Source organism: Podarcis pityusensis (genome assembly GCF_964106645.2).
Source record: "Podarcis pityusensis genome assembly, chromosome: Z".
Classification (NCBI taxonomy): Eukaryota; Metazoa; Chordata; class Lepidosauria; order Squamata; family Lacertidae; genus Podarcis; species Podarcis pityusensis.
This window is the reverse complement of record NC_138044.1, coordinates 30,373,267-30,395,089: the sequence shown is the minus strand read 5'-3', so window position 1 is coordinate 30,395,089 and position 21,823 is coordinate 30,373,267. Positions and strand designations below refer to the sequence as shown.

General features: G+C 43.3%; 1 protein-coding gene across 8 annotated transcripts in view; it reads right to left on the bottom strand.

Annotated features, from left to right (window-relative positions):
- The window catches only part of DACH2 (dachshund family transcription factor 2), a 326,286-nt gene that overhangs the window by 293,386 nt on the left and 11,077 nt on the right, over positions 1 to 21,823 (bottom strand). For 2 of the 8 annotated variants that reach the window (XM_080991267.1, XM_080991268.1), the window contains exon 1: positions 15,652 to 16,473. The exons of 1 other annotated variant lie outside the window; for it this stretch is intronic. In XM_080991267.1, coding sequence (XP_080847393.1) covers positions 15,652 to 16,217 — 566 coding nt within the window. In that variant the 5' untranslated portion in view covers positions 16,218 to 16,473. Of the gene's footprint in view, positions 1 to 15,651; positions 16,487 to 21,823 lie in introns of those variants that run through there. 5 more of the 8 variants (XM_080991262.1, XM_080991264.1, XM_080991266.1 and 2 more) reach the window with 5 other exon arrangements.

Here is a 21,823-nt window from a genome sequence, read left to right as displayed (position 1 = left end):
TGGGACTACAATTCCCATCATCCCTGACCACTGGTCCTGTTAGCTAGGGATGATGGGAGTTGTAGTCCCAAAACAACGGAAGGGCCAAGTTTGCCCATGCCTGGCCTAGCGTAACTCACTGTGTATGTTATTTTCAGTAACGTATTATTTTATATGGACACCTTCCCCTAATATATGCATTTTTGTAGACATTGGTTGGTTGGAGAACTCGACTGCAAAATTCAGCAAAGTTTGAATTTTGAAGGATGGCTATTTTGTTTCAAGCATTTTTTTGGAAAGTGTGGATTAGTATGGTTTGCCTTTAAATGTGAACTGAATAAAATTTACCACACATCCCTAGCTCTTCCTAACCTAGCATAGCCATAAATATATCGTATTTTTCGCTCTATAACACGCACCCGACCATAACACGCACGTAGTTTTTAGAGGAGGAAAATCCGTAGGCATGCCACCCGTAGGCATTCCCTCCATAACATGCACAGACATTCCCCCTTACGTTCTAGGAGGAAAAAAGTGAGTGTTATGGTGCAAAAAATACGGTACTTACCGGTATATGTCACAGGTAGCTGCTAGAGAAGAGCCGGAAACCAGATGCTGCACCACAGAGTCAGAGGTGAGGAACCAAGGCAGGATTCACATCAAAATGCTCCCAAGCCAAAAACCACAACTGCCCAGACCCCAACCCAAACAGAGCCATAGCTCAGTGGTACAGCATCTACTTTCCATGTCCCAGCTTCAGGCCCTCGTATCTCCAGCTGGGCTTGCTGAGACCCTTACTGAAAAGCCTGGAGCGCTGCTGCCAGTTAGTGCAGGCAACACTTAGCTACATGGACCAATGGACTGATTCAGTATAAGGCAGCTTCCTAAGTTCCTATAGCCCTTGGTCTATAAGTGCCCAATGGCAACCTATGGCAAGAGAAATCAGTCTTAGAATACTTCACTGCCCTAGAAGATGCTTCATAGCACAGCTCACCATAATGGGCTGAGGGTTTCTGGTTCTTAACCCAGTAGCTCCTGAGAGGCTTAGGTAATTTAGGTCTTCTCAATATCAATTTTACTCTTCCTCTGCCTCATTACTTTTGATGCTCATACCTGTAACCAGCATCACTTCTTTCCTTCCCTGTTGCTATCTGCATCAGACAGGCAACAGAGTGTTCCTTCCCAAACTTTGCTTCCCAGTTTTTGTTGGGCTCCAATCCCCATCATGCCCAGAACAGCCAGTGGTGGATCTTGGAGTCCAGCAACAACTAGGAACCCAAGCTTGGAAAAGGCTACAATGGGGACTGGTTCTCAGCATTCAAAGCAACCCAGTCCCCTTTTTATAATTATCTCTGAACCAATGAACTCAATACAAAGCAGTAAAATGGAAGTGGGGAGCCTGTACTCCTCTGATGTTGCAAAGTCCACTTTCCATCATCCCTAGTCAGCAAGGCCAATGGTCAGAGTGGATGGGAACTGAGAGTCCAACAAGATTGTTGCAAAGCAGATCCTTGAAGTCGGGCAATGAATAACTAGGTGCTAGACAACCCCTTTTAGCATAACACCTGCCCAGAGTGTAACAAGAGCTTTTAAGACCTGCCATCCAAAGCTGTCCCTGCATTAGGGCTAAAAAAATGAGTCCTTCCATGTCTCATATTCTCTCTCTCTCTCTCTCTCTCTCTCTCTCTCTCTCTCCAACTCTCCCCTCCCAATTCAAAACTGTCCCTTTAACACATCACTCCTAATTAGATGATTACTGCTTGGAAGGGCAGGAGATAAGTCATTTGCATAATTTAATCATAAAGAGAAGTTAAAGATACAGATTTTGCTGTTCGTTTGTACAATTATCTTCCCCAGCCCAGAGGCGGGCAGGTGGGGGGGGGGAGGAAGAGAAGAGAGAAAAGGGGAGGGGGAGATATTAATGTGATTAAACAGTATTTCTGCAAAACAGGCAACTGTGTGTCCTGTATTAAAAACAGAGCTAGAGGCAAATGAAAGATTAATTTCAGAAGACAATCAATTTTATTCTACATGACTGTAATAAATAACAGCTCATCTGCAGACAAGTCATTAGGCCTTGGGTGGGTACATGTGTCACAAAGTCTAAATGACACACAAGGCTTGATATTCCACCCAAAGAGCATGTGGAATAAACAGTCCTCCAGCTGGCATTTCAACATAGACATTTAGAGGGCTTCTGAGAAATGGCAGCAAGAGCCAGATTAAGCAATAAGGGAAGGACTCTATAGGAAACAGCACCTCAGCCAACGCATTACCTGCTCCTGGGTGTTACTTATCCCATTTCATATTCCATCCATTGACATCAAACTAACACAATGATATGAAGTCTATATGAAGTTGCAATCAATATGCAGGTTTTTAATCTTCTGAATCTGCCAGTGTTGGAGGAAGTAATGGGCTGGGTGAGAACTGATAAACTGAGTCTTAATGCAGATAAATGGACGGTATTCTGGGTTGGTGGGTCTTGGGGACACTGAGAAGGCATCCTGTTGCTGATGTGGTTGAACTCTTCTTGGAGGAACTAGTGTGTAGCTTGGGGGCACTCCTTGATTCAGCATTGTCACAAGGAGGCCTATGTGGAGGATTCACAAGCCATTAGAGCATGGGAAGGCAAACTAAGGCCTGGGGGCCGGATCCAGCCCAATTGCCTTCTAAATCTGGCCTGCGGACAGTCCGGGAATCAGCGTGTTTTTACATGAGCAGAATGTGTCCTTTTATTTAAAATGCATCCCTGGGATATTTGTGGGGCATAGCAATTCATTCATTATTATTTTTCAAAATATAGTCCAGCCCCCCACAAGGTCTGAGGGACAGTGGACCGGCCCCCTTGCAAGGGGAAATTATGTTCTGATAACCTTCTGATTAGACTACTGTAATGTGTTCTGTGTGGGGCTACCCTTGAAGAATATCCAGAAGCTGCAGCTAGTGAAGAGTGCTGCCACCAGAGTTCTGAGTGGTTCACCAAGTCAAAATAATATAGCACAAATTCTGAAGAGAATAAGACATGAAACACAACCCTAAACATCCTGACTCATTAATAACCTCCACTGAGTTCCAGTGGTGCTTAGTAACCAGTAAGTGAGGTTAGGGTTGTAGGATGAAGTTTATTTCCGTACATCTGATGCGACAGCGAACTAATTTGCAAAACTACACCTGTCGTCACCAGAAAGTAGAGAGGGTGGCCGTCTGTATGCTACATCGTCTGCGATATTGCATGTATCATACAATCAATGTATTGTGTTTTATATCCAAACAGAAACAGCTGCATTAAAAAAAAGAGAGAACATGCCAAGTCTGGGATTGTCGTGGGTTTTACAATAAGTAAAGGCGGCAACCTTCCCTAACAACAACTAAATTGCCTGGGGTCTCAGAGAGAAAGCTTCATGCCATAACAGTTATAACTGTTAATCCAATACACCTTTTATACAAACCAATAAATACACGAGTGGAAAAACAGCACAGATGTTCATCCCTAATGCAATCTCCATTCAATTTCCTAAGTGCGGTCCCTCTGTGCAAACTAGCTTAGCGTTATGTTTAGCTTGCAAATTCTTTTAATAAATAATGAATGCAATAAAACCAGTAGATCAATGGCAGGCTTGAGAAATCATAAAGGGGTTGAGGGGAGGGAAAAAAGGAGAAGCCTTTTGTGTTTGAGCTGTTACCGATTTAAAAAAGAAAAGAAAACTTTAATCCACAGGCAGATCAATATTACTCTTTTCCTTTTTAACCCAGTGCATAAATAGCGTGTTGTCTCTAACTGCAGTTTAAATGCTGTTACCAGAGATCAGCCACGAGGAACCCGATATGATCACTGCACACAACAGTAATTGAACATTTTGTAAAGCTTTAAACGTTTGTGAAACTACATTAGAACTACTGATAAGGAGCATAATATATATATATATATATATATATATATATATACATATATATACATATATATATATTCCTAAAAGGAAAAGAAATGTTGCATGGACATAAGAACTGCCGTTATGCTGTCAATTTAATTCTTTGGATTTTTTATTGAGAATTCATAGAACATGGGTCTGGTGCAACGCACTGCAACAAGGAAAACAGGCTTAGAAGGTCAAAATAGCATACAGACATAAGAAACGTAATCTCCTTACTCTCACTTACGGCAGAGACACGACAGAGAAGTTCATGTGAAAAAGGACATATACAAGGGATGCTATATCGCTAGGTCATTAATTACATGGATATAAAAAGGCACACACTGGAACCTTTCAGGGAGAGACCTAATGCCTTTAGCTGTGGTTATTAATATTTCTAATTCTCCAGCTGTAGAATTGGTGGGAAAAAGTTTCTCCCTGCACTCGGCTGCCTTTCAGAAGCGTGCGTTAACCGGTGGCCACGGAGAGCAAAACCGCACTGCCCCTAGGGATGTCTGTAATATATCAAGCAGAATAAATCTGTAATCACTGAGAACCATTACATGCTAGACTAGCTGTTGCACTTAGTAATTCATGTCTAATCAAAACACTCTTTTTAAAAAAATAAAAATAAAAATTGCCCTGCACATACATAGCAAAGAATGCACCCAGCTGCACCGCTGGAGCTTCTTTTCAGAGCACTAAGAATTTGTGGCTTTTCCAATCAGGTCTGTTCTTTCTTCACAACTTGTTGCGTTCTCATCACAGGGACAAGTTGTTGCTGAAACTGAGATTTTGAGGTCAATAGCAAAAAAAAGAAAAAGAAAAAATCCCTGCACAACAACTGAATGAGGTGCAGCGAAGGATTCCTACAGGATATATAAAGGGGCTTAATGAATGGGAAAGAGAACGCCTTTGGCTGCGGGCCTGTAAACAGTTAAGCTGCATGAGCCCCATTAACTTCAGCGGAATTTAAGCTGCTTCATTGCATGCAGAACTGCAGACATAGGATTGTATCTGCCTATGTCCAACTCAGAGCAGACCCATTGAAATTAATGGGTCTGGGTTAGGCATGCACATTGATTTCAATGGGTCTACTCTACATAGGGCTAGCATTAGCGGCAACCCTTTGTTTGGAACATCAAGAAGAATTTTACATTTGCTCAGGTGAAAACGCAGGTGAAGGCGCAAGGCAAAAAAACCCTCCTCTTTACAAGTGTCTTTACACCAGTTATTCTATTTAATATATATTGCAGGTTTAAGCAGTTGAGGACGGGGTTTGTTTTTTTTTTTTTAAAAAAGCTTGCATCAGGAGTAATGACTCCTATCTGAAATAAAGGGCTCAGATAAAAGAAACATCTACTCAAATCTGAAAGAGAGATGGAAAACTTCAACAGATGTAAGGAGGAGGACTTTGAAAGTCTCAGCAAAGGAAAAAACGCAAACACATCACAGCAATATCATCTATGACCATAGGACTATTTTAAATACCACTGGTTCAATGACGATAATGGAATTCCATTAGAAGATGTTCTCAAGTTTTGAACATTAAACTAAGCTATAGTTGTTTAGCCGAAGCATGGCTTAACCAGAGTTAGTTTTCTGGAAACAAACCGCAACAGTTTTTTGTTGGCTCATAAACCACGGCTTGTTTAACTGTGGTTTGGTGTTATGTCCAAGCCTAGCAGCCTCACTCAACGATAGTTCATTTGGCCAGCCAACTCCAAATGCTCATCAAGCTATAGAAGCACAATGGGAGAGAAGCTGGAAAGTGACCCAGTCTTTGGAGCATGGGTAGGCAAACTAAGGCCCGGGGGCCAGATCCAGCCCAATCGCCTCTAAATCCGGCCCGCAGATGGTCCGGGTATCATCGTGTTTTTACATGAATAGAATGTGTGCTTTAATTTAAAATGCTTCTCTGGGTTATTTGTGGGGCATAGGAATTTGTTCATTCCCCCCCCCCCAAATATAGTCCAGCCCTCCACAAGGTCTGAGGGACAGTGGATCGGCCCCCTGCTGAACAAGTTTGCTGACTCCTGCTTTGGAGCAACTAGACATAGTTCCTTTGCCTGTAAGATGGCTCACAGTTTGCTGAACAACCTAGAGTTTTAATTCAGACCTTGCCAACCTGGTGCCCTCCATATTTTTTTGGATTACAATCCCCACCATACTCAGCCAGCATGTGTTGGGTGAAAGTGCAACCGGTAATTATTGGATTCCATGTTAATTACAAATTTAATTCAGCATGTTTGTTTTACTTATACTGTGTTTAATAAACAAACCTACAAGTGCTTTCGAAACTGTCAGACTGCCTTAATATCACATTTGAAATCAGCACCCATTTGTTGTTTCTAATAAACTTACTTTAAATCGAAAATTTGCCATAGAAAAATAAAGCACTAGAAATTTTTTCCTCCCACATCATTTGGCAGGGCACTAAGGGCATGATCCAGCCAACTATGAACACTTTTTAAGCCCCATCAATTTCAGTAGGAGATGGACTGAAGTGCATGCTTAATCCCCCCTTGAAATTAACGGGATTTAAAAGTGTTCAACTATGGCTGAATAACATTCTAAAACCCTTAACGCAGACAGAAACAGATCCCATACAAAGTACTAGTTCCTCATATGTCAGTCATAAGGGTTGTGGGGGTGGCAGGGGGTCCGAAGAGGCCATTAAAATATTATAAGCCAGGTAATAAATTGAATTTAGTACGCTAGGGTGAAATGCTACAGTGCAATAACCAAGATATCTTTCCTTTTCCACCAGCATGTTTAGAATTTAAAATAGCATGCTCTGTTAAAAAAGCAGCAGCCGTCAGGGTACTTTACGCAACTTTATGATCTGTGATCCCAAGTGCTACTTCTGTAGGAAAAGTTACCAGAATGTGCCAGTCAACAAATGTTCATTCATTTCCAACCAAGGTATTGGTGCATGTGTGAGACCATTTTAAATTAGTGTAAAATTGATGGATTCAAGAGAAGCAACCTAAGAAATGTCAAGTCCAACTGAATTAACCCCCACCTCCAAAATGAGAAAAGCCCACCCTCAGCCACGGCAACAAAAGCGATCAATTTAGTTCTGTTTTCAACATTTTCATTTTCAACATACTTAATCTTATATTACTTATCCTGGTCATCCTTTTTTTTCCCCCTCCTCCTTTTCCTTTTGCAATGAAATATTAATGTTGAGAAAATGGTTACGCTATTAAAAGACCTTGTGCTATATTTAGATACATATATTGATTTCTGCCATTGTGCAATAATTAATCATTCAGAAATAAATTCTTACAAATTTAACCCTGACTTGCTGGCTAATCAAGAGGTTAATTCCCCTTCTTCACCCACCCTCCAGAATCATCTTACGCCACAGTTAAGTTTATGGCTTTACTTATGGTTTCCTCCTCTTCCTAAAAATACTGTTTTGGGGTTTTCTGGAGGAAAAATCGTGAGTTTTTTTCCCATTAGAAAACCTGGAAAGAGGGAGGGAGGGGGAGAGAGGTTACCGCCACTTTAAAAGCTTCAATCTCTTTGACATTGCTGGCAGTGTATGGGAACATTAATGCATCTGTCACGATAACAAGCTAAGAATAACATCTAGACATCAAACCGAGCAGAGAATCCATCTGAAGTGATTCATTCAGATCCGTCTCGTTGATTTATTAAACACAGGGCAACATCTGCAGCCTCACAGAGCTGCTTGGCAAAATTAATGCAAGATCAATTCAAATGGAGGGGGGGGAGCGAAAAAGAGATAAATCAAAACACAATTTGCATTCAGTTCCACAATCAGGCTTATTGGGTGCAAATGCTCAATTTCCCTTGCCAGAGCCAATGAGTTTTAAAAGTGTGCGCGTTCTGATCCCTACATCTTTTCAGAATTGTCGGATTTGAAGTGACACTGAAGAGTTCTTCTGCAGGTTGAGATGGTGAAAAGGAGAAAAAGAGATGCGGGGAGAGGGAAAAACGCTTCCAAAGACCTTTTGAATATGTGGCGAGAACATCATTAATGCCTAATTATTTTGCTTTGGCTCCAGGAGCACAGAATGCCGTATTTTGGGGAGGGGGAGGAGAGAGGAGGTGGTAGGGAGAGTTTGTGAAGAAATTGCTTCCATAAAAACTCAAACATCTAATGGAAACGTACAAACATTTCCCTTTCAGGGGGGAAAGCATTTCATCTGCAGCTGGAGAAATCTAGAGCTCTCAGAAATTACAAGATTTGTTTTAAATCACTGTTGCTTCAAATTAGATTTCTTTATCAATGAGCCAGTAAGATATTCAGTGTGCTAAAGGCAAACAAATGCCAAAACTGTTCTGAAATGCACACACAGAAGCACATTAAATCTCTGGAGATATATATATAGAGAGAGAGAAACAGTTTTATAAAGTATTGATAATTTCTCATAAGAGAATTGGGGGGGGGGGCTCTTTCTCCGTGTCTCTAGACACGTAGGCTGCAATCCTAAACATATTTACTAGGAAGTAAATCTCATTAATTTCAGTGAGACTTGGTAAATAAGCTTATACATATGCTGGTAAAATAATGCTACTAACTGTGCAAAGCATTTCTATAGTGTATATTCAGTGTTCAAGATGTTTCACACACATTGATTCTAACAGACGTGTAATATGGTGCTCAAATTTGAGGGAAAAGGCAGAACAAAACTAACCGTGTTGTCTTTTATACTGGCCCTTTTTGCTACTGTATTTCAAATGCCACGAAGGGGAAATAATTTGGCTAGTACAGGGAAGTTTCCCAGGATGTATTAAGCATCAGCTTTCCTTCTCATAATTTGACCACCACTGTAAGGTCGTTCAGTATTAATATTCCCATCTTACAAATGATAAGAGGTGGAGAGTAAGAGAACAGTGGTTTCCTAAAGCCACAAGGCTAATTTGTGGCAGGTTAAAGAATTGAACTGAAGGCTCACTTCTTAGCCACTGCATTACATGACCCCAAGACTGCCACCCCCAAAATTCACATCCGTGCCCAAACCAGCAAAATTAACACTTTCCACATACAGCTTGGGGCAAGTTTAAATCCCTGCTGACAATTTATGTAGGGAGAAGCATGCCATTTATTTAAGTGAGCATTGACGAACAATGTGTGCACTGAAATCTATAGAGTGGCGCATAAGTCCTGGAATTATAACTTTTTCTCATTAAAAAACCCCAGCAACTTTACTGGACTCCTTTTAAGAGACCCTACAACTAGGAACAGTTAGAATAAAGTATGTACAGGCCATATTCAGGGGAGTTTCTTGGTGTTTGTTTTTTAAACAATGCTTCCCCGTTATTAGGAGGGAAAGGAGCGAAAGTTTAAAATTTGAAACCTTCTTTGTAAAACTTGTTAGCTAATTTACAGTCTCTATTCTACCAATCACCCTTCTTTGCTTATGTGAGAAAAGTTTCTTCTAACACTGATTCTAAAATTCAGACTGCAAGTAAGAAACTTCTTGCAGTGCGATCCTATACATATCTACTCAGAACTCAATGGGACTGACTTCTAATTAAGCACGTACAATATATTTCAGCAGAACACATGACCTTACCCACTTTGCCATTGGTGATAAGAGGTGAGAATAATAAACAACATGCTGACTAGTGGGATTTGAGACAACTCTAGAAATACATGCACAAAATTATGTTCCTGCCATCTCCAAAAGCTGCATGTGCTCACACAAATATATGGGTACGTAAGCAGATTATCATTGTCTGAAATCCTAACACATAAGCAGCACCTTATTCTGAGTCAGACCACTGGTCCATCTAGCTCTACTTACAACACAGACTTGCACCAGTTCCCAGCAGGCGAGAGTCTCTCGTCATCTTACCTGGAGACACTGGGTGTAGAACCTGGAACCTTCTGCAAAGCAGATGCTCTAGCACTGAGCTGCGGCCTTTCCCCAACGTTAAATTATAGCAGTGTATGTTTTCAACAGGACTTCCATGGAACACTCAAGATCTGAGTGCATGAGATGCTTGCTATAGTTTGTCGCAAATTCAGTAGCTGAGTTCCACTTTAAAAATCAAAGAGACACATAAGGAAACATTTCTCCCTTGGCTTAGCTTAAGGTACTCCTGTTTAATATTTCATCCTGCTGCACGAAAAGGATGGGAAACTTCAAAACAGCTTTTCAAACCCCCACAGAAGTTGACATTATATCAGGGCAATCTGAAGTGGCTGTAACTTTTTTGTTGTGGTGGTGACTGGCGAGCAAAACAGCCCATAACTTGACTTGTGCAATGACTGAGCAATATTTTTGAAGAATGCATACAGGAAAAAATTATCCCACCTGCTCAGTAATATCATCTTGACAATTTCACTTTCCAGGTACAGGCACTGAATTAGTGTAGGTGACCCTGCAAGAGGAAACTGTTGGATTCATCTTATATGTGTGGATCTAACTCAGAAATGTTGACATAAGAGAAGATTCTAGTACATATGATCCACACATGTAATGACACAGATTTGAAATCAAGATCTGAAGTAGACTTGTTTTGATGGATGGATTCATTTGATCTGGTGGCTGAGTCAAAACTGAAAACAAGTATCTCACAGGATGATTAATATAAAAATGCAGTAATTCATTTCCAGCAAGATTGATAATTGCTATCAGAACAACTTGATCAGAGAGTTGAAATTAAGCAGAAAGCAGAAACAATTAGAAATAACAGCTACAAGGGCCACTGAGTTAGCTGTAGCAGCAGACGTGAAAAAATCTAACTAGCAAAACACACATAACAGTTTTGAGTTTTTCCTGTTTCACTTTGGGAGGCAGCAGCTGTTTTTCCCTATCTCTGTATTCCCTATCTGCTGCGCAAATAGCTCTCCCATATTCACATTTTCTGTTTCTCCATGCTTCCAAGCCTCTTGCTTTCAGGCTGCCCCATCAGATCTATCCATTATTACATCCGATTTCATAACTCTCCTCCAGCAGGTTTTGTCAATGGCTCAAAAGAGCCCATCTCCCACTCAGTGCCAACTGGACCCAAGAATGTCAAAAGACATTTGTTAAGAACTTTGCAATTCCCACTGGATTTTTTGCAGTTATGTTGTCAGCAAAATGTGCTGCCCTGTTAACGAAGGGCAGTGGTCAACTAGCATGGTGCCGGGCACAAAATTAAGAACCAGGAACCGGATCTTAAGCAGGCAGGACAGTAAATCTACTGGTAGATCTTCCTATTTATATTGGACCAGCAAAGATTCCTGTCCCTTAATTGTTTAGCAAGGACGGCAACAAAAAAACTTTTCCCCCTTCTGCCCCCTCCCGAAAAAGTACTGTGAAATGAAGGAAGGTAGGAATAACTCAGAGTGAACCAAAAGCTCCCTTGAATTCCGTACTTAAAAGAAAACCCTGGGCTCAGAATTGTTTTATTTCAAAGTGCTTGTATGCTGCACTTGACTACAGTTGGGAGATTTCAGAATTCTAGTAAAACACCAAGAAAGTCCTGCAAGCCTGAAGTCTGCATCCCTCAATCTAAAGAACTACCCAGGAATTTGAGCCAACCTGTGAAATTTTAAACTCTTTATTCTTGAAACAGACCCCCTGCCCGCCAGCCATACCACAAATTGATTTGAGAGTCACCAAGCAGTTTGTATTTGGCAGGGGAGCACCACCTTTGGGTGAGTAGATCAGATCATGATTTTGAGTTACTTAGTGTGTAAGTAGATTTCACCTGCTAAATAAAAGCTAGGCATTTTATATGCAGTGTTCTCCATTTGTTTGAACCTCAGACTTTGCATATAAACAATCAACCCCGAAGTAGAATTTGTTCCGTCACATACGCACCTAAATTACTGAATAGATACGGATGTGAGCAAGAGTTACCGTATTTTTCGCTCTATAACACGCACCAGACCATAACACGCACATAGTTTTTAGAGGAGGAAAACAAGAAAAAAAATATTCTAAACGAAATAGTGGATATATGATTTTTGTGGTTCATGCTGTGGCCACAGACATGTGACCTGACAGTGAGTTTGGAGTAGCCCAATGCAAAAATCCTGAGGATCCATGTGGATCCATGCTTTGTAACCACGGAGGAGGGAAGGAAGGGGAACCATGGATCCTCTGCTCATGACTGCAGCAGATCCCCCCCCCGGCCGCCACCTGCAGGCATTCGCTCCATAACACGCACAGACATTTCCCCTTACTTTCTAGGAGGAAAAAAGTGAGTGTTATGGTGCAAAAAATACGGTAAGTGCTCTGAGCAGCTCTAGAATTTTACCTGTTGCCAAACCGACAATTAACATGTGATGATCAAGAGCCTAGTCTTGCAGAAATTATCAGTTTCTAAGGGAGTAGGACCCTTCCCCAGCAAATGCAGAACATGTTTTATCCAAGTCCCACTTTTGTACGGAAGATCAGCACTTTCCTATAGTAACATGTAACCAACCACCAGGCTCCTATTGCGGACAAAAAAGTTGCAAAACATTTACCTCACAATGAGTCACAATAGACCTAATCAAACTGCCATGTGGTTTTTTCAACTAACACATGCTTTATTTGCTCATGTGCAAATGTATAATAGGTTTTTAATGCAGGTCCTTCCCTAAAGAAGAAGATGGGAGTGGGGAGGAATCTAATAAAAATTATTTAATAGTTTCAGGTTTTAGGATCCAATGCAAGCTTTTATTTATTTATTTTCATCATAGAGTCCTGAAGATTCTTGCTTACATTGCATGCATTTCTTTATCAATTAATAATGGAATTAAGCATCCTAAAATTTGAAGAAGCTTCTTCACAGTTTCCTGGACCCGAGCTGCTTTTAAACAGTTCCAAAGGAGATAACAGAACAGACCCTCCTAACTCACTGGGCTAACTAGCTCATGATATTGCTCCAGAATTATGCTAAGCAACAGTTAGCCTATAAACTCTCCTTCAGTTCTTAGGTTCCTATCTCACAATGCTCTCTTGTGAATTTCCCCCCACTTCATTTGCAGTACTAATGAACTGCTTCAGCATCACAAGTTATGTTCACAACCTCTAGCAAGATCCTAACAGGTAAAGTTTCACCGAAAATAGTATCTAACAGGGAACTTTCTTCATCTTCAGAGGAAGATGAAGTATGTGTGTGCTGTTTTGATGCAAAGAAGTATATCCTTCCATGAACGTTAAAACTATTGCAAAAATGATTGCCAAACAATTGCAAAAGAAAAAGAAAGAAATTTATTACTACACATTTGAAAAACGCACTTCTCTCCTTTTAACATTCACCACAACTGTGAACCTTGTTATTCTCAGGACAAGGATACCAGATACATGAACATCTCAACCCCGTATATTCTATCACTATTAGGAAAAGTTGAGACACACTTCTTTGCATAATGTAATTCAGCCACAATCTCCTTTGGGCAAAGAGCATCCTAATGAGGACAGAAAATTTAGGGTCAATGAGATTTAGGGTCAGTGATTTGAAGAGACCATATGGGGGTCTACACCAGGCAGAGCTAGTCCAATAAGACTTCCACTGACAGGGAAGAAGCACCCACAAATTCCAGTTTCTGGACCGACCAACTTTGTGCCATGTTTGGAATCTTACAACACAGAGAAATTGGTGCAATTTTTTGGGTGGGGGGATGAATACAAAGAGAGATTCCCTGGCCTGCCACACCATTTCACCTACTGCACCAAGGGTACATGACTGCAGACACCAAGGTGCCCCCGGGGCTTTTAGTTGCTTATACCCCAATAATGCTACCTGGCAGGGCAGGCATTCAGACCACACACTATAAAAAACTAAGAAAAATGGGGCAGAGGGAAAAAGAACGATCCATGTTGAATTTATCCTGAAATGATGAACAGGATAAAGAAGGAGATGGGGAGGGGGACCCTCCCCACTGACAAAAACTTATCAGGAAAAACAAAGGGAAGCCAGGAAACATCTCACGGCTCCTGCAGCTACTTTTCCTAAAACTCAGGTGCAGGTATGCTCACCTGCTGATTCGTTTAAGCTGCAACCCTAAATACACATGTTCCTAATATAACATGCTAATTATTGCATCGTAAGGGCTGCAATCAGATAACCACGTACCTGGGAACAAGGCCCATTGAACTCAATGGGATTCACTCCTGACTGCACTTTTAGGCTGTGATCGTATGCGCACTCTATCTGAATGCAAGTCCCATTGAGCTGAATGGGAGCTACTTCTGGGTAGACACAAACAGGGTTTCATTATCAAAAGGAAGAGGATGGCCCTCAATGTTGAAAATTTTACCACTTTTTACAGATATAAAAGTTGCATTCCTTTCGTTTGAACTTACTTCCTGGTAAGCGCATACTAAATACCCTACTCCTAACCCTATTTGCTTGGGGAAACAAAATCTGCTTGTCCCAATCAAAGTAGCTTACTTTCAAAGAAGCTAAGTTTTAAACAACCACTCTTTAAATGCCTGCAGTTGGAAGTAAAGGTTGCTGTAATCTACAAGATATTCCTCTAAGTGCACCCAGTGATGTTCAAAGAACTATATTGCTCATGCTAAGTATTTCCCCTCTGAAAATTTTTCTACTCTTGGAGAATTTTCCTACCAGTGTGTAATATTGATCACCAGGCAAATATAAAACCCATCATTTATATACAGGTACTAGGATACTACCCACAGAACCAGTGTCCAACATAATGTGTGAATTGGCCATACATCCCAGTGTTTCCCACTCAGTTGCAGGTAACAGCACCCAGCACAGGGCACCCGTGATAAATGCATTTGTCTGAACATCTACTAAGCATTAGATGTACTGGGTCAAATCTGACCAATTTTGATAAGCACTACTCCTGACTAAGATTGCCTACAGCTGCAGCCTAATTTACTCCTAAGTAAGTTTGCCTACAGCTGCAGCTTGTTCGCCTCCACGCAAACAAGCCCCACTTAGGATTTCTGTGAGCCTAATGTCCAAGTAGGTCTGCTCAAATCTACCCCAAATCATCAGTGATGAGGAGCACATGCTTCCCTACCAACTCCCATCACTTACAATGTGGTTAAACTTTCAGAAGTTAAGTTTGCTTAAGGTTCCAACCCACCCGCCACCCCTGGCCCACTGATTTTAATTGCAACTCCTCAGGCAAGTCCCTTCCAAAGCGTTTTAAAATAACTCCCTCGTTCCCTTAAAATAACTCCCTCGTTCCCTTCCAAATAAACTTTTTTCTTTCTTAATCAAAACCCAAGCAAGTTGCACTTCACAAAGACCTGTTTGCATCTCTCACATCAGTGGTTCCTTACTCCCTCATTTTCCTGTTTCAAGCAAATTAGACAAGGCTTAAAACTTTTTTGTGCACACGTGGGATCTTCAAAACACAATTCTCTTGACCTGCTCTAGGACTTTGCAATTAGATGGATGTCGGATTTATACAGAACTGTGATCTGATGCAAAGGAAAAAAGCAGCGTACCCTACTTTTTAGAGGAAGCATCACAGAAACCTAACGGGATTTGTTCCCAAATAAAAAAGCGGGTGATTTTAAAAAGAAAAAGAAGCACGCAACATCCATTCAGCTTCAGGAAGACAACGAGCTAAGCACTTGGGATACTTTCGACGTCCCACTCAGCCACGGAAAGGGGCGCTTCCCTCAATCGGACCCGGTTTTTTCAGGGAAGGGAGCCGTGGCCGGAGGGACTCGGACCTCTCTGCTCCTCACTACGGTCGGGACCCCGGTGGAGGGGGAGGCCTGAACAGCCATATACTATGCCCCCCCAAAAAAATACACCCCTCACAGGCACAAACCCACACACGCACGCACGCGCTCTTTCTCTCTCTCACCTGGCATTGGTGCAGTCGTTGTACAAAGTTTCGAAGTCCTTCCTCGTGATGAGTTTGCAGCGGTTGACGCCGGGCTGGATGGCGCCCAGCCCGCGCAGGATACGCACTTGCTCCACGGTGCACACCACGGGCGCGATGTCCAGCCTCTTGAGTTTGGTGTAGACGGTGTGCAGCCCTCCGACCAGGTGCTTGAGGAAGAGGTCGAAGACCTGCGGCAGGCAAATCAGCTCCTGCCCGTCCACCAGGAATGAAGCCACCTTCACCCCGTGCAGGTCGACCATCTTGCACTCGTTCCCGCCGCCGCCGCCACCACCTCCTCCTCCTCCTGCTCCAGCTCCGCTGCCCGGCACGCCAGTGGCGGCGTTGGCGGTGCTGGCGATGAAGCTGTGGATGAGGCTGCTCGTCAGGCGCGGGGACTCCGACGGGCTGGAGGGATAGAGCGCGTCCGCCCGGAACAAGCCCCCAGCGCTGGCGGCGCTGCTGGCGCTGCCGGTGCCGCCGTTGCCCCCGCTGCCGCCGCCGCCGCTCGAAGTTGCCGGGATAATCGGGGGAGAAGACACGGCCATGCTTTCTACTCCGCCCCGGGCGCCTGGATCATCGGCGGCGGCGGCAGCGGCGGCGGCAGCTACAGCATCCAACCTTGCCGGCTCCACTTTTCCACCCGAAACAGTTTGCAGCACTCGAGGAAACGGAGGAGACGGAGACGCAGAGCGAGAGAGGAGAGAAAGGGGAAGAAGTGGGGGAGAGGGGAGGGAAAAAACACCCCGCGCGCACTCCCACGACCCAGCCGCTCGCGGAGTCGCCTCCCACTTCCCAGCGAAGGGGCGGAGGAGGAGCGCGGAGCGGCAGCGGCCGGCGGCCAATGCGACGCGTCGGGGTCTCAGCCTGGCCGCCAGCCACTGGCTAAGGATGGAGAGGGAGGCGAGGCGGGGCGGGGCGGGGCCCTCTCTCCCTTGCCCCCGAGCGTTGGGTACCTGTGAATGGAGCGCCGGGACGCATCAAGAGGAGGGTACCGTTCCCACCCAGCTGGGGGAGGAGGGAAAGGGAAAGTGGAAGAGAGTTTGCGACCCGAGGTTGCGTTTTTTGGAAAAGGGCTGAGCGTTCTAGCTGCGGGAGTGAGGTGGGGCGGGAGTAAACCTTTTATGACTTAGAGAAAGAGAAAACCGCGGCGAGAGATGGGGCGGAGGGGGGCAGAAAAGAAAGTTAAAACTTGAGGTGTGGTGGCGGGGAAGTTTGCGCGCGCCCCCGACTAGAGGCACAGGTGACTGGGAAATAAAGCCGCGAGCGCGCTTGAATTTTCAACCGGATTTCTGAGCCAAGTGCGCAAGAGGTGCTGTCTGATCCTGCGAGGGCGAACCTCCGCCGAGGATCTCGCTCAGTAGGACTTAAGGCATCCGACTGAGGGATGCGAAATATGGAGAGCTGCAGTCTCGTGCACGCTTAACCTAGGAGTTAACTTTCTGAATACTCACTCAGTGCACAACTGCTACAATTCTGAAATCCTGTGCCACGTTTACCGCGGACAAAGCACCCTCGAACACAATGTGTATACTGTATACACTTATACATTTATTGCATTTATTATTACATTTATTATTTATTACCCACCATCCTGGGATTTATTACCCACCACCCAAGCCTACATACATACATAGAATCACAGAGTTAGAAGGGACCCTGAGAATCATCTAGTCCACCCCCCACCCCCGCAATACATGAATATGCAGTTGTTCCATATAGGGATCAAACCTGCAGCCTGAGCGTTATCAGCACGATGCCCTAGCCAACTGAACTAACCAGAAGATGTGGTTCACTAGTGGTCTCCCATCCTGACCAGACCCAGACTTACTTGGCTTTATTAAGGTAGTAGCCTCAAACCATACCCTGGAACCAGGACTTGCATTTGAGTAAACATGAGCAAGACTGTGCTGTAAGTAAATAGGTTGGACTTTTTCTTTCATTATGTTAATCCCAAATCCACACTATCATACTACATTTATTAAGACCAACCGAAATATTGCCAAATCATTAGCAATTTTTTTTAGTTCACTAGAACTCTTTGTTTAGCTCAGATGAAGGGAATCTTTGGCCCTCCAGATGTTGCTGAACTACAACTCCCATTATCCCTGTATAGCATTTGCTGTGTTAACTGCGTGAAGCAGATGGGAGTTGTAGTTCAGGAGACAGCAGGAGTGCGGGTGCACTGGTGAATTTGCCAGGGGGCAGAAGGAATGGGGCAGAAATTTGATACAGTACTCATTTACTAGCAAATCTTTCAAATTCACAGTTTCCAAAACAGTATGTGAACCAAAATCCAAACTTATATAAATGTAGCAATGCAGATTTCCAATCAACCAACGTTTACCCAAAATGCACATATCTGGGGAAAGTGTGCATAAAAATGAAGATATTAGTGAAAATAACACCCCAAATGCATTATGTTTTGGGAAATTGCTCACAAAAAGTGTACATTAGGGAGAACAGCATACAAAAATGTGTTTTTAGGGAGGAATCAGCACTAAAAATGCTAATGAGTTTTCATAAGGGTTTTAATAATAGTAATAATAATAATAATAATAATTGCTGCAGAAATGTGGAGAACAGAATTTAAAATGAGAAATGGATAAAACTGAAACTGTCAGATCCTGCTACTCCTGTTTCTCCCTAGCCCCTTTTAAGATTACTCTGCCCTTGCACCTACTAGACCTCCCACCTTCAGTGCAATGTACCCCTGGGTTTAGGATTCCAAAGCTACATTGCAGCCATTCTATCATTCATCTTCACAATAACCCACCAAAGGAGGTCATTGTGACACCCCCATTTCCCGAGAGAGAGAGAGAGAGAGAGAGAACAAAAGCTGAGAGATAGTGAGCTCAAACATTCCGAAGAATTCCTGGCCAGCCAAAGGATTTTGTCCCTCTTCTTATGTTCCATCCACTTTTAAGGTTTGTATCTTCAGCTGCAAACAACAAAAACAAAAACATGCAAAGGTCTTTGAGCAGGAAATATAAATCTGATTTATAGGTTTTGCATTGTTGTTGTTTTCCTTCCTTTCCTCCCTTTCAAGGAATTTTTGCTTGCAGATTAATGAGACTATCAAATTCCACTCTCTGGGATTTACCCCCCTCCCCAGCTTTGGACTGTAATGCCTTCCATAGGCTAAATATATTTCTAAATAAGGCTGAGTTTTTGCAAGGCCAGATGAAGTCTTGCGCATCACCCCCCCAACTCCCTCCCACCCTGCATGTTAGAGTGGCATGCAGCAATATAAAATCATAAAGGCTGTAGTAAAAAACGGTACCCTTGAGAAGCGACTATCCATGGAGAAGAGAACTGCACTTACTCTAAGGAAAGGCTCAAGGTTTGTGAATTAATACCAGGCAATGGCCCAGCTCACCTGAGCATGGAAGAGCTGACTACATTAGTCCGCAGGATTATTTCCCATAATTTCTCAGGGTAAAACAAAGATGCTCCAGCATATGACCCAGTTTTAATATATTGGCAGCTTTAAAAATACTCTGAATCTTTCGTGTATTGACTGTGTTTACACGTAAGGATGAGCCAAGTGATCAGAGATCATGGTTTGCTGTCCTTTACAAGGACACAACAAGAGTGCATTTCTGGTGGGTTTATACTCCTCATCCACACCTCATTCTGCTTTGTTAGTTGCCCTGCAATGCTTCCCCAATGTTACTGCATTATTGTCACCTGGAGGGACACTCTTGCACCAACAAAAGTAGGACGGACACACACCTGGAACATCTGCCATATGAAAAGTTACAGGATTTCAGCAGAAATGCACCAGCTGGAAATGAAGCTATAGGTCTGCCCCGAACCCTGAAATGTTCCTGCCCTGAAAGCATGAACAGTGTTGAAAGCAGGATCGTGTACAACCGCTCCAGTTGCAGTCATGATCAAGGGCACAAATCATCATGAATGCACAATAAAAAGGATTAGGCCCCTGGGCCCAGGTGCCATCTTAATTTCCCCAGATTATGCATCACTTTGGACTCTTGGGAGAAGTGAAAATGTTGGTTAAAAACACTGCTGCTCCATTGCCACCAGGTAAGTCTGCCAGGGCTCACTGATGGAGAAGGGGGCACATTGCTCAGGGCCCCCTCAAACCTGTATCCAGCCCTACCTATCATAATCTATAATTCAGGGGAAGGGGAACTTGTGGTTCTCCTGATGTTGTTGGACTACAGCTCCCATCATCCCTGACCATTGGTCATGCTGGCTGGGCGTAAAGAGAGGTGGAATCTAACAGCATCTTGGGGGGCCACAAGTTCAGACCAGTGGCCCATCTAGTGCAGCATCCTGTTCTCACAGTGGCTTATCAAGCTTAGTAAGGCATGCAAGCCAGAGGTCTCCCACCACACCTCTAGTCCACACTGATTCGCAGCAGCTCTTAGGGTTTCAGATGGGTCTTTCTACCTGCAAATGCCAATGATTAAATCTGGGAGTTTTTGCATGGTAAGTCTGGAGGTTCATACACGCACACGTGCGCACACACACACACACACACACAGATTCAGCAGTTCTAAAGTCTGGCCACTCCTTCTGTGAACTGAAGGCACCGTTTTCAACAGCAGCCTCCTGGGTCTCGCAGCTTATTTAGGCTCCCACCAAAATGGAGGCCCAGCAGCCTCATATCACAAGTGATAGTTCTTAATCTAATATATCTCCCCATTTGAGCTTTCGAAAACTAACTTTTAACCTCTCCGCTTGATACTGGCAACCGGGGGGGGGGGATATCGGAGCACTTTTCAGTACAAATAAAAATAAATAAATGGATTGACAGCATCCATGCTACAAAAAGAGCAGGTAATTGGGATTTTGTTTTATAGCAGACAGAATAGTTGGGTTGGGGAGGGATTTGTGAGACTGCAAACTTCTGGGTCTCTTCAGACCCCAATACAGTGGTACCTCTGGTTAAGAACTTAATTCTGGAGGTCAGTTCTTAACCTGAAACTGTTCTTAACCTGAGGTACCACCTTAGCTAATGGGGCCTCCCGCTGCTGCTGCGCCACCGCCGTGCGATTTCTGTTCTCATCCTGAAGCAAAGTTCTTAACCCGAGGTACTATTTATGGGTTAGCCGAGTCTGTAACCTGAAGCATCTGTAACCTGAGGTACCACTGTACTCGTACCTTCCAACTGCTGCCTTTTTACCATGAAATGTCCCAAAGTAGTTGTCCCTAGTAAAAGCACTCTCCTCAACCCATTTGGGAGAAATGTTTTTGTGTATTCCAAACAGCCTTTGCTGACCTGATACCCTCCAGATGTTGTTGGACTACAACTCACATCAGCCCCACCCAGCACACACTGGTTGGGACTGGTGGGAGTTGTAGTCGAAAAACATCTGGAGGGCATCAGGTTGGCAAATATTGATAGCATGCATGTATGTGCAGTAGGAATCTCCAGAGTTACTAATTCAAAGAATTTTAAGAACAAACACCTCCTAGGCAGCTTCGAACAAAACTAGCCAGAACATGGCCCTTAAGCTCTGTTCACCTGATATGGTGTCTGACCTCTACCTATGACCATGTCTCCAGCATCTACCCCAACAGACTGAGGGCAGGGGAGAAATTTGGTTCAATCCCTCTCTAGTTTGTTCATACTGAAACAAAAGACGAACCAAAACACAGCTGTCTTTCAAAATCCACACTTCTCCAAATTTTGCAACATGGTCCTCCAACCCCACCCCAATGAGAAAGTGTGCATTAAAAAGCACACATCATTGTGTACACGTGACGTTAGTCAAAATCCATAAATATCCTGTAGTTTCTTGCGCAATACAGTTGTTTTGCCTAATTTTCCCTCAAATTGGCTTCCATCTAGTTTGAAAACATAAGCCACATTCACTTCCCAGTTAGGCTGATGTGTGTACCTCTGAGACAGCCATTGCACATGTGCAGATGACAGCTTCATTAAAAGGAGTTCTGGGCGCTGAAGGTGTGTGGATACAGGTAGTGTTCATTGGATGAAGATATCCCTGCCCGCCCCCTCTGGTGTGTACAGCAATGTGCAAATTGAAACACTGCATTTTAAGCTGTTAGTGTGTATGCAGCCAGCAATACCAAAAAAAAATACATAGTCAGCAAATTTCTTTGCGAACACACACACAAAATGCACATTAAAATACTGAAGAATTTTTGTAAGACCCTTTTTCTC